The following is a 12,975-nucleotide window of genomic DNA, read 5'->3' as shown; positions in this document are numbered from 1 at the left end:
ACCTCGTGCCCTCCCCCTAGGGCCGGCACTGCAGCGCAGCACAGCACAGCACAGCGTGGGGGTCGATCGAACTCCAATCGGTTCCCACGAATCCCTGCTGGCGGGGAACGTAAGCAAACTCAAACTCATGTCGTGTACTGTGTTCCCATGCCCCCGTCGCAGGGCACGCCACGCGGAAGTGCCAGGAAAGGCAGGCAACGGCTCGTCTGAAAATTGCTGCTATATATCTTTGGAGCCAGGGACACATACGTTTTTGCTGCCTCTGTATGTATGTAGATCAAAAGAGCTGTCTCTTAAAATCGTTTTTTTTAGTAGTGTATGTAGGATCTCGTTTCCATGCTCTCCCTTGTTGGCTGCCCAACCACAGGCATGTCTGAACTCATCGCCCTCATTCTTCTTCCACGTTTCTCTTAGGTAGGAGTACGACCAAGAGCAGTTTCGTTTCTTCCGGTTGTTGCTTGCCATGCGTTTGATTCCTCGGAAAAGCAAGCTCTGAAACCTTCATATAAGTCGTACTAGTATTTTCGTCATGTGCAGAAGATGAAGTATGTACTAGTGACTGGCGGCGGCGGCAGTGGGATAGGGAAGACTGTCGCCGCCAGCAGCATCGGTGTCATCCTCAAGGCCTGCAGTCTGCGCGTCACCTTCATTAAGATAGGCATGTTCTTCTCTACGCCCTTCCTGCTGAATTTCCCTGTGATGCAGTTTTGTTGACTCAGACTAGACTTGTCCAGGATATATAGTTCATCTTCTGTACTATATATTTTCCCCCTATATATGGAAACATTTCTCTATTTTTGTTGAAAACCAGTTTGATGTAGCTAGTAACTAAAAATTGTCTGTACCATAGGCATACTCATTCTAGAATCCCCATTTTAACTTTCCTCTGTACTTGTACTTGGTGAAATATGTGATTTGTTCACATGCATGGCTCTCTTTATATTACTTGCATATTCACATGCCGCAACACATTGATTCATTCAGATCCATATTTGAATACTGATGCTGGAACTATATCTCCTGCTGAGCGCGGGGAGGTTTTTGTTTTGAACGATGGCAGTGAGGTAAGAGCAACACCAATCTTCTATTCTAGTTCCCATCCTTACCTGTGTCATCGCATCAGTTGGATCGGATAAAAGTAACTATATAGTGTGACGGTAATACTCACCCGTTTCAATATGTAAGTTGTTTTATTTAGTTTTATTTTAAGTCACACTTGTCTAACTTTGACCAAATTTATAGAAAAAAATATATATATTAACATCTACAATATCAAGTAAATTCACTATATATCAAAATAAATTTCATGGTGCAGTACTTAATGAATCTTATTTGATGTTGTAGATGTCTATGCATTTTTCTATAAATTTGGTCAAAGATAGAGAAGTTTGACCTAAGACAAAGTTAAACGACTTGCAATTTCAAATGGAAGGAGAATATTGTTTTAATTTTATGAGTGCTTACTTGATTGATGCTAGCTAATCCACAAATTAAAACTTGGATGAAAACGACATTTTGTTTTTATTCCAGGCTGATTAAAATCATGATGATATGATATGATAGGTCCACATGGATCTTGGAGACTACGAGAGATTCCTGGATGTCGAATTGACGGGAGACAACAACATAACAGCTGGCAAGATCTATCAGGCACTGACGTTATCATATTCTATGCAATTTGTATCTAGCTGGCACTGACCTTATCATATTCCTATGCAATTATTTGTCGATGTGGACAGATTTGTTGTCTGTTTCCTGTGACGTGGTGCCTCTTGATTCTTTGCAGTCTGTGATAGATAAGGAGAGAAGAGGAGATTATCTAGGGAAAACAGTTCAGGTTTGTCAGTGTAGTCCCAAAGTGCCTATCATAGTTTGAAATGAACTCCATGCCGTGGGTATGTGATTTAAGATGGGAGGGGTAAATTGGATCAATACAAACTTTTCTAACTTAGCGCTCTAACTTGATGCTACACTAGTCTAAGCTACTCTAGAAAAGATAAAGGCACACAAGTGGAATCGTAAACACAGTAAGTAAAGCTGAAGTGCGCAAACTTCCGAGGCGCGACGATGTATCCCATGGTATCGGTTGCCAAAATGTAACTCCTAGTCCATATTGGAGCTCCACAAATGACGATATGCTTCCTGTTACCAAGCCTCCCCCGATTATGGTGGTGGGATCGCCACCCAGGCTCCCGCCAACCAAGACAAATGTCATAAACCACCTTGGCTCATCACTTGTTACCCGACTTTTCCGGTCACCTTGGCACCATCCACTAAGGAGCTTCTTCATCAAATACATGATCTCCTCTTTCCCCACTCACGGTGTCACTGCCGCTCCGCACCAAGCTCAGAGGGTCGTTAACATTACCAGTGAGCCATCAAGGCTCCAAGGATCCGGTACAAGAAGATTACAATAGCATCTATCTCACTCTCTCAAACTAAGATTCAAACAAGCTCTAGATCTAGCACTAAGCATAGAGTTAAGGGCCTGGAGGTAATCTTTAAGCTATCATATGGTGGATAGTGTGTTCTACACATGCAATAGTTTTTTGGGCTTCAATGGACTCCCAACACGCCCCAAAATGACTGGTTATACGGGTATATACAGTTCCTACACCGAAAACTAGCCGTCGCAAATCAGCTGACAAATTTTACGCTCTACGAACCGTCTGGCATGTGTAATTTGGCTTCCACCTGAAAGTCCGGTCAGTGTAGCTGTTTGCACTAGTCTTTGCAACTTTTGATTGTAGGGTGCATCTTCAATTGTCCTGTGCCTTCATATCTTCACCATCGAACTGTTCAGTCGTGCTTTACTCCAGTCCAAAACACCTAGCTTCTATCGTTCGTCCAGCGACTGTCCGGGGCCTCTCGTCACCTTCATGGGATCATCCGGTCTTCACACTTGCACAGTAACTTTACCGTTTGTCATCACGTACCGAACCATTCAATAGTCTGGTACCTTCATATTCCAGAGATGTGTTTACCCGCAAAAAAATATTCCAGAGATGCGGACCATCTGGTGCTCTATATTTTTCTGGTTTTGCTGATTTTGACTTGGTTAATTCTTTTCTGGACTTCGCATCAATTTTTTCCCCTCACATCCTAGGATCTAAAATAATCTATGAATCATATTTTAGCAGAAATGTTAGTCCTAGTTGATTGTTTTGTTATTTTAATCACCAAAACCATTGAGCAACATGGCATAGAGCCTATGTTAGCTACATAGTTTTTGTGCTGATCTCATCTATTTAAAATGTTTTGCCTATCATAGTTTATGTGCTCTCATCTATTTAAAATGCTTATGGAAGTTGCAAATGTAATTTTCTCAACATTCTAAGATTGTACCTCACATTACGGATGCAATACAAGAATGGATCAAGCGCGTCGCAATGATTCCTGTTGACGGGAGAGAAGGGCCACCGGATGTTTGTATCATTGAGCTGGGAGGGACAATAGGTTTGGGAATTATACAGACCAATTTTCGGATGATATGCTCACCTAAAATCTTGTAAAATCTTTTTATCCTTAACCGTGCAGGCGATATTGAGTCGAGACCATTTACTGAAGCTTTGAGCCAGTTCTCATGCCGAGCTGGTGATATTTCTGTATAGATTTTACCCAATAAATTGGCTGCCTGGTGTTTTTCATCTAATTGCTTGGGCTAATATTGTCTACTTATGTACTTTAGGTCCAAAAAACTTTTGTCTGGTACATGTCAGTCTTGTTCCTGTTATAAACGTGGTCGGAGAACAGGTAAAATATCAAAGACATCTATTGTTTGGTTTTCAATTTTTTATGTGATTCATTTTATAAAATATCAATTATGTGAGTCACTAAATTTTGTTTTCTTCTATGATTCTATCTGAAAAAATACAGAAAACTAAGCCTACCCAATACAGTGTTAGGTGCCTTCGAGACCTTGGATTGGCACCAGATCTACTGGCCTGTCGTAGCACAACAGTACATAGCTTTTTGTTCTCTAGTTGCAGTCACACCCGACATTTGATCATCTTATTCTAATAATGGTATTAATACGCTGCTTTTATTATATGTTTTGTAGCCTCTGAACAAAAATGTCAAAGAGAAGCTTTCACAGTTTTGCAATGTTCCGGTATGAGACTATGGAGGTCATATCGAGCACTATTTTGTCTGTTATGAAGCAATTATTCAGCATTCATATTATATATATATGTGCTTTGAATTGAATCCTTAAACAACATTTACAGGTTGAATGCATTATTACCCTACATGATGTTCCAAATATTTGGCATCTCCCTTCACTTCTTAAAGTGCGTTATGTATTCCATATGTTTTTACCAAAATTGGGAAAACACTGGTCTTTAAACACCAGTTGTTGCAAATATAATCTCCACTTCTGATGTCAGGATCAGAAGGGTCATGAAGCTATTTTAAAAATGCTAGGACTTGCATGGTTAGCCCTTTGAATTTTCTGGATTAAAACACAACTCGTAAAAGGAATGTATCACTTATCTTATTTTGTTTCCTTTTTGTTATCCCATCTGTAATATGCAGCTTAGCTATAGAACCTAAGTTGGATGAATGGATGAAAAGGACTACATGTGAGCACCTCCATGATCCAGCGGTATATTCCCATACACTGTATCTTCCTTTTCCTATAGTACTGTCGTATTCTTCAGTTTATCACATTAAATATATAACAAGCTATATCTTCTCTCTTCCTTTTGCATTTCAATGGAGCACAATTTTTTGCAGGTCAAAATAGCGGTAGTTGGAGAACACCCTTATCATGCCAATGCATACCACTCCGTCTTCGAGGTTGATGATGATCCTTGACTTTATTTTATTCTATTATTGGTGAGGATAGGATCCTTGACGTTTACTGATTATAGTTCTCTCCAATCTCCTTTCTCCACCAAAGGAAAAATAATTGTACACATTCATCAAGATATTTATGCGTCCAGGCCATCCGCCACGCGTCGGTTGCTTGCCAGAGAAGGCTTGTTGTCAATTGGTTCCCTGCTTCAGACGTAGTACAAGAGACTGCAGAGGTTTCAAAAGTTCCGTCATACTCTTGCGTTCAACATCACTGCAGTTGCTGTCATGGTTTATTAATCATTCTGCCAATTCTTTTGATAGTCACCAGACCTCCATGATAAGGCATGGAGCCTACTCAAGGTGACATGCATACTTGTATACTATTAAAAGATAAGTATCAGATATCATTGTTCGTCCAATATGATACGCAATAACTGAGATGCAAAAAATCTTTCAGTGTGCAGATGGAGTCCTAGTTCCAGGAGGCTTTGGTCATGTTGAAGGCAAAATTCTTGCTGCTAAATATGCCAGAGAAAACAATGTCCCATACCTAGGCATATGCTTGGGGATGCAGGTTGCCGTCATAGAGTTTGCACGATCTAATCTTGGCCTGAAGGATGCAAACAGCGGAGAGTTAGATGCTGGCACAAGACATCCTTGTATAATCCTAATGTCCGAGGTAACAGCTGTTGCAGAATTTCTATGGGCTTGCATTTTTTTTTACATGTCCGTTTCATGATGTTACTGCCTGAATGAGTATGGAAGAGTTCGGAGACACTTATGCGTGTGGGAACAAAGAGGACTTTCTTCAGAACAACGGACTGTAAAGCTGCTAGGCTGTATGTATCAGGTAGATGCTTTGTGTTAATTAGGTTCTGTCTACACTAGTAATTGGGACTTGGTTTCTGTGTTCTCACAACAGATACGGCAATGCAAAGTACGTGGATGAACGCCAAAGACATAGATATATGGTGAGAATCATTGCCCAATATATATGGCATTATACTGTTGGCCAGGAACCACGATCTCAGATTCAGATCGGATCTAGTAAAGTTAGAGGGCAACTTGGCCTTGGCCGCTTGTTGGAATTGAAAATGCAATGGCTTGTCTTTTACAATAGTACTGCCCCTACTTTTATGGGCAAGGAGCAGAGAGCATCTTCTACTTTCTACCTGATCCAACATATCTTCTAGCCACTAAAGTGGATGCTGAGCATATTCCTAAATGCAAAAGTAAATTGCAGAAAGGTAAGATACAAGTGTCGAGCACTAGATTTATCTATCATTCTCCTCCTAAGCCTTGTGCCGAGTACTAGAAGTGATCTATTGTAGCCCAATCCTCTCCCTCATCACCTGGAACTTGGACTTTCCCGGCGACTTGGTGAGGATATCAGCTAGCTGATCAGTGGTGGCAATGTGGCTAGCCTTGATGCTCCCATCCTCCAAGCAATCCCTGATGAAGTGGTAGTTGATGCGAATGTGCTTGCTTCTTTCATGAAAGATAGGATTCTTGGCCAGAGCTAGAGCAGACTTGTTGTCCACCTTAAGCTCAACCACATCCACATTCCTGCCAAGGAGCTCTACCAGCATCCTTGACAGCCATAGTGCCTGAGTTGCTGCAGTGGTGGTGGCGATGTACTCTGCTTCACAGCTCGAGAGGGCCACCACCTTCTGCTTGAGAGACTGTCAGCTGACCAAGCAACCACCAAGGAAGAACATGGTCCCGGTTGTGCTCTTGCTGGTGTCCACGTCTCCGGTGAGGTCACTGTCGCAGTAGCCGACGAAGCGCGCTGTGTCGGGGGCCCTGTCGTAGTGAAGACCGTAGTCGAGGGTGCCCGCCACGTAGTGAAGGATGCGCTTGATGGCCTGCAGATGCTCCATCGTGGGCCGCTCCATGAACCGGCTCACGTACCCGATGGCGAACGCGAGGTCCGGCCGAGTATGGACCAGGTAGCGCAAGCTCCCGATCAGCCGCCGGTAGTGTGTGGAGTCGACCTCCTCCGCCGTGCTGTCACGACTGAGCTTGAGCCGCTCCTCCATTGAGGTGTGGGCTGGATTGCAGCCGACATGCCACTGAGCTCGAGGATGCGCTTGGTGTAGTGGGTTTGGCGGAGGGCGATGCCGCTGGTGTCTTGGTGCACTTCGATGCCGAGGTAGAAGCAGAGGAGGCTGAGGTCGCTCATATCGAATTCCTTCTTCATCTGCGCCTTGAACGCCTCCACTCTGTCTCCTTCAGCGCCGGTGATGATGAGGTTGTCGACGTAAACGCCGACGAGCAGAACAGAGCGCCCGCTGCCCTGCCGGTACACTGCTACCTCATGCGCGCTCTGCTGGAAGCCCATCTTCTTGAGCGTGGTGTCGAGCTTTGCGTTCCTGGCTCGCGGGGCCTGCCGCAGGCCATAGAGGGCCTTGCTTAGGCAGTACACCTTGCCTTCTTCTCCGGCGACGGCGAAGCCCGGTGGCTGGCGCACGTACACCTCCTCCTTGAGGTCACCGTTGAGGAAGGCATACTTGACGTCCATGTGGTGGACTCGCCAGCCCTCCTGAGCCACCAGCGCGAGGAGGACACGGACTGACTCCATGCGTGCCACAGGGGTGAAGGCGTCGTCGTAGTCGATCCCCTCTTGCTGGACGAAGCCGCGCGCCACCAGGCGCGCCTTGTGCTTGGTCACCATGCCCTGCTCATCCTTCTTGAGCTTGAACACCCATTTGAGGGTGATGGGGCGGTGGCCGCCGGGCAGTGGCACCAACTCACGGTGCGGTTCTGCTCGACGGACTTGAGCTCCTGCTCCATCGCCGCCCGCCACGTCGGATCACCCTGCGCCTCAGCATAGGTGGTGGGCTCACCGGCGTGTGTTAGATGAAGCTGGGCAAAGAGCCGCTCTGCCTGGCCTGATGCAGGCTGGTCGTCGAGGATGTTTGCCACCGTGTGGTACCGCAAGGGCTCATCATCGTAGTAGGCGTCCAATCGGTCTTCATCGTCCTCCAACGGAGTCGCAAACTCGATCTCAGACTGCCGACCAGTGGGCGAGGCAGGAGATGCCGCGTTGGGGACAAAGATGGTGTGGTCGGATCGACTGCTGGTGAAGTTCTTGCAGCCGCCGACCAGTCTCCGGTGTTTAGAGTGGGTGCTGATGTTGTCCGCTGCGGCGCCGATATGGTCTGCTGCAAAGCTTAAGTGGCCGGCTGGGTTGCCGATGAGCTGCCAACCGCCACCGATGAGTTGCCGAGCTCCCCTGGATTTGGTGATGGCGAGCGCAGTGGAGCTGGCGAAGTGGTCGGCAAAACTGGTGGAGTGGTCGGCGAGGCTGGTGTAGTTGTCGGTGAGGTTGGTGCAGTGGTCGACGCGACTCCAGCCCACACATACTCGACGGTGAAGTCACGTAGAGCTATCGCCGATCCATCATTAGCCGTCTTGTCCCACTCCCAGCCGCGACCTTCGTCGAACACCATGTCACGCACCACTCGCATACGTTGCGTCACCGGGTCGAACACGCGATAGGCCTTAGCCCCTTCAGTGTAGCCGATGAAGACCCCTAGTGAGCTACGATCGTCGAGCTTGTCGACATGGCCGAGCTCCTTGACGAATGCCAGGCAACCAAAAACACGCAGATAGCTGACCGCTGGCTTGCGCCCGTGCCAAGCCTCATACAACATCTTGTCGTCGAGCGCCTTGGTTGGCGAGCGGTTCAGCAGGTGCACGGCGGTCATCACGGCCTCACCCCAATAGATCACTAGCTTGCCCTGCTGCTTGAGAAGTGCGCAGGCGGTGGCGACCACTGTCTGGTTGTGGCGCTCGATGATGCCATTCTACTGCGGAGTGTACGGTGCGGAGTAGTGGCGTTGAACCCCCTCGTTGGCACAGTACGCCGCGAACTCAGCCATGGTGAACTCGTTGCCTTTGTCCGTGTATGACACCCAAAGCTTGCGGCCTCACTTCTTCTCCACAGCTGCCTGATGACGCTTGATGGCGTCCGCAGCTGCTACCTTGGTGTCAAGCAGGACCGCCCATATTAGCGGGACATGTCGTCAACAAGGAGGAGGAAGTAGCGCCGTCCTTTAGGTGTGGCCAGAGTCACTGGTCCGCAGAGGTCAGCGTGCACGAGCCACCGCTAGGCTTGGTGTGGAAGCTCACCTGGCGGGGAAAGGGGAGCCACCACTGCTTAGTGAGGACGCAGGTGTCGCAAAACTGATCCACAATGTCGACGCGCGGCATGCCCAGCACTATCTCCTTATTGCTGAGTAGCTTAAGGGCCTCGAAGTTGAGGTGCCCAAAGCGCTCGAGCCACCGCTAGGCTTCATCATCGTGGTGGGCTGCAAGACACATAGGCTGCGCCACCTGCATATTGAGAACATAAAGGCGATTGGTGCCTCTGTTCACCTTGGCGAGGAGTCACCGACCATGATCATAGATGCGCAGTATTCCATGCTCGATCTCCACACGCGAGTCATTCTCATCCAGCTATCCCAAGCTGATGATGGAGTTCCTTAGCACGGGGATGTAGTAGACACCGGTGAGCATTTGGTGCTCGCCAGTCTTGGCAGCGAAGACGACGGAGCCCACGCCCTTGATCTCCACGACGGAGGCATCCCTAAACTTGATGGAGCCTCGCACGCCGGAGTCCAAGTCAGAGAAGAACTCACGCTGACCAGTCATATGGTGGGTGGTGCCGGTGTCGAGGTACTAACCATCGATCTTGTCATTGCCGGGGCCAGTGTCGAGGAAGGCGTGGGCACGTGACTCGTCGAGGTGGAGCAGAGCGGAGGCAGCTGACGTGGGAAGGGGAAAGCTTGAATCTTTCTCCTCATCCCCTGTTTCTTGTCGCAGCTGAACGCACCCATGCACCAAGAACATGGTATGGACCCCCTCCTCTGCTTGCGTGATGTGAGCCTGCCCACCGCGGCATGGAGGAAGGCGGCAGTCCTTGGCCCAATGGCCAGTCCTACCGTAGTTGAGCAAGGTATCATCCTAGGTCGCCTTGTGCTCGGCGGCGGCGCCGCCATCAGCACTAGTCTATGCCCGAGGTCCTTTCTCCTCCTTCTTCTTGATGCCGCGTGGTCGGCGATGACACTCCCAGGGTGGACCAGAGCCGAAAGCCTCGTCCTTCTTCTTGTCGAAGGCCCGCCACTGCTCGGCGGTGTAGAGCAGCTTGCCTCTGGCGGTGCTCGGCTCGGTGTGGGGTGCCTCCTCATGATCTTGCACCGCCTTGATCCTCCCAGTGACCTCCTCGATGGAGAGCGCCTCAAAGTCGAGGAGCGTCTCGATCGCCAGCACGTTCTGGGAGTACTTCTTTGAGATGGAGCGTAGGAGCTTCCCCACCGCGCGAGCATTGGTGATGACAGTGTCGCTGTTGCACGCCATCTGCTCCTTTAGGCTAGAAAGGCGAAAGGCAAATTCCTCGACTTGCTCACCGGGGTTAAAGGCGAGGCCTTCCCACTCCTGTCGAAGCCGCTGTAGCGTTGCTCGATGGATCCGACGATCGCCGAGGTGCGCGGTGGCAATAGAGTCCCAGGCCTCCTTTGTTGTCGCCTTGTTGGCGAGGGAGGCGCCAATCTCTGGCGGCACGGCGGCGCACAACGCCTTCGGCGCCCGCCGATCGTCGTGGAACTCGACATCTCCAAACTCGACCGCGTCCCAGATCTGTCGGGCCTGTATCTTGACCTTCATCAACAGGCTCCACTCGTGGTAGTTGGTCCTCGTGAGCATCAGCCACGGCGTCCTTGCTGTGGAGTTGCGGTAGATGGTCTGCACCACCGGCGGGCGGTTGCGGCGTCCGCTACGCCGCTCTGGTGATGGCGACTGAAGACGACACCCTATTGGGCTTCACGATCCGCCGACCGGCTCCCGCTCCATCTCGACGAGCAGTGCTGTAGCCGCGGCCACCGTGGCTTGAGCTACAGCCGCCGCCTGCCTGGCCGTCTCGACCGCTGCCGCAGCCGCTGCCTCTGCGGCAGCAAGGTGCGTCGTGCGATCGTCGGCTCCTGCTGCTGCTGCACCACCGGGGTTCCTCACCGCACAGGCAGCTGCAACAGCGGCGTGCGCTCTCTCGATCTGGCTGGCGGTGGACGTGGCTGGTCACCGTACTCTCATGAACTCGGCTCTGATACTAGTTGTTGGCCAGGAACCACGAGATGGATCTCAGATTCAGATCGGATCTGATAAAGTCAGAGGGTAGCTTGGCCTTGTTCGTTTGTTGGAATTGAAAATACAATGGCTTGTCTTTTACAATAATACTGCCCCTGCTTTTATGAGCAAGGGGCAGAGAGTATATTCTATTTTCTATCTGATCCAGCATATCTCCTAGCCACTAAAGTGGATGCTGAGCATATTCCTAAATGCAAAAGTAAATTGCAGAAAGGTAAGATACAAGTGCTGAGCAGTAGGCTTATCTAGTTATCTATCATATACATGAAAAATCACTTTGAAAATTACACTTACTACTGTCCCAAATTTGGAACCTGCCAAATTTCCAGGTGAACCCTGAGATGGTTGACAAACTTGAGAGCGCCGGTGTAAGTTTTGTCGGTATGGATGAAACTGGACAGAGAATGGAGGTAATGCACTAATGCACGTTATGTTCACAATCTAGCATATTGAGCTTATGATAATTTGTTGTTCAGAGAACGGCAGGCCAAACAAGAAATCTCATTGCATATATCCGCATGGATGCAGATACTGGAGCTGCCTTCACACCCATATTTTGTGGGAGTTCAGTTCCATCCGGAATTCAAGTCCAGGCCAGGCAAACCTTCTCCGTTATTTATGGGTAAAATTGAGTGGCCCGAACCAATATCTACATCAATTCTCAACATACAAATCAGAGATAATACTTGCTTAGCTTAGAACCGAGTGCAGTGTGATGAGCTTGGTGTACTTGTTTCAGGGCTGATAGCTGCGTCATCAGGGCAACTGGACACCGAGTCGACGAGCCTTGGCCTTGGGAACAGACCTATTCCCATGAAAGTATTATCCGGATCAAGCTTTGGCTACCCTAGTGGCCGCAAGGATGGCCTCCTTGGTTTGCACAGCTCAGGAGCAGCACTAGCTCGTTAACAGCTCAGTATCAAAGGCAGTGCAACTTGCGTCCTGCTTCCTTATCTATGTTAAAGATGTAATCGTGTTGTGTGTTGTAAGGTTGTGTAGTGTGGTTAGTTAGCACACATAGCTTTGGTGACCACGTCCTTCGCGAGCGCTAGCATCGGGCGTGAGAGCGTCGTGCGCCTAAGAGATCGGATCACGGATCCTTGTAACAATCTTGTCATATAATTTTTTTTTACCAATTCGGGGGGGGGGGGGGGGGGGAGTTCCCACCTACTTATATTGAATCGAATGAGCTAAAAGCTCAAACAATACAGCATACTTCCGGCATACCAGAAGGTGTGCACAGAGCAGGAGAGGGAGGTGTGGATAGACAGAGCGGAGCGAGAGAGAGCAAAAGAAGAGTCGATACAGCAACTCAGCATAGGCTACAGGCAAAGCCATGACACCACCCGTCAAACAACTACCAATCACCGAAGAACGCCACTGCCGAACAACATACTCGCCGACGCGCCACGATTATTGTGCAACCACACCACCCCTCGTATCTACGCCGATCCAAAGCCATTCTCTGTGGTGGGGCACAATAGAAAGGGGACTAAAGGTGGTGAGAAACACTCCATAAGGCACGCCGGAGACGATGACCTCCCTTTAAGCTGAAGGCAACACCTTTTGCAGCACATCCGGGCCCCACGTACCGTAATCCAACGCCAAAACAAGGGGAGGAATCCTTGAAGGGGAACGACGGAAGAGGTGGACCGCCCGGCATAAGATTTGATGACACCACCAACAGGAGACCGCCGACGGAGCAGAGGCACCGAAGGCGGACACTCACCAGGCCATGACAGGAGTCGAACTTGCAGTGCCAACCATATCCGTAGCCAGGCAGGCACAAGAGAAGGACGAATCAAGGGGAAATAGGAGCAAATCAGCACAGGCCACAGGGAAGCCATGGCACCAATCGTAAGCCAACCACCAATCACCGAAGAAACGCCACCGTCGAACAACATACTCGCCAACGCACCACGATTGTTGTGTAACCACACCACCCCTCATAGCTACGCCGATCCAAAGCCATTCTCTGCGATGGAGCACAATGGAAAGAGGACTAAGGGTGGTGAGAAGCACTCCAACCAGGGC

At 49.2% G+C, this 12,975-nt stretch overlaps 1 protein-coding gene across 1 annotated transcript; it reads left to right on the top strand.

Annotated features, from left to right (window-relative positions):
* The first annotated feature begins 275 nt into the window (after positions 1–275).
* LOC136483286 (uncharacterized) lies at positions 276–12,055 on the top strand. The gene is made up of 22 exons (XM_066480294.1): positions 276–414; positions 538–658; positions 985–1,064; positions 1,564–1,650; positions 1,787–1,837; positions 3,339–3,456; positions 3,538–3,594; positions 3,689–3,753; positions 3,877–3,960; positions 4,061–4,111; positions 4,227–4,289; positions 4,386–4,432; positions 4,534–4,603; positions 4,735–4,797; positions 4,944–5,030; positions 5,119–5,157; positions 5,255–5,476; positions 5,563–5,636; positions 5,720–5,768; positions 11,271–11,351; positions 11,470–11,563; positions 11,681–12,055. The coding sequence occupies exons 2-22, from the start codon at positions 541–543 to the stop codon at positions 11,848–11,850; spliced, it is 1,770 nt and encodes a 589-aa protein (XP_066336391.1). The 5' UTR covers positions 276–414; positions 538–540; the 3' UTR covers positions 11,851–12,055.
* The last annotated feature ends 920 nt before the right edge of the window (positions 12,056–12,975 follow it).

This window comes from Miscanthus floridulus, chromosome 9 (genome assembly GCF_019320115.1).
Source record: "Miscanthus floridulus cultivar M001 chromosome 9, ASM1932011v1, whole genome shotgun sequence".
Taxonomy (NCBI): domain Eukaryota; kingdom Viridiplantae; phylum Streptophyta; class Magnoliopsida; order Poales; family Poaceae; genus Miscanthus; species Miscanthus floridulus.
Note: the sequence above shows the minus strand (reverse complement) of the source record. Positions and strands in the feature narration are given on the sequence as shown.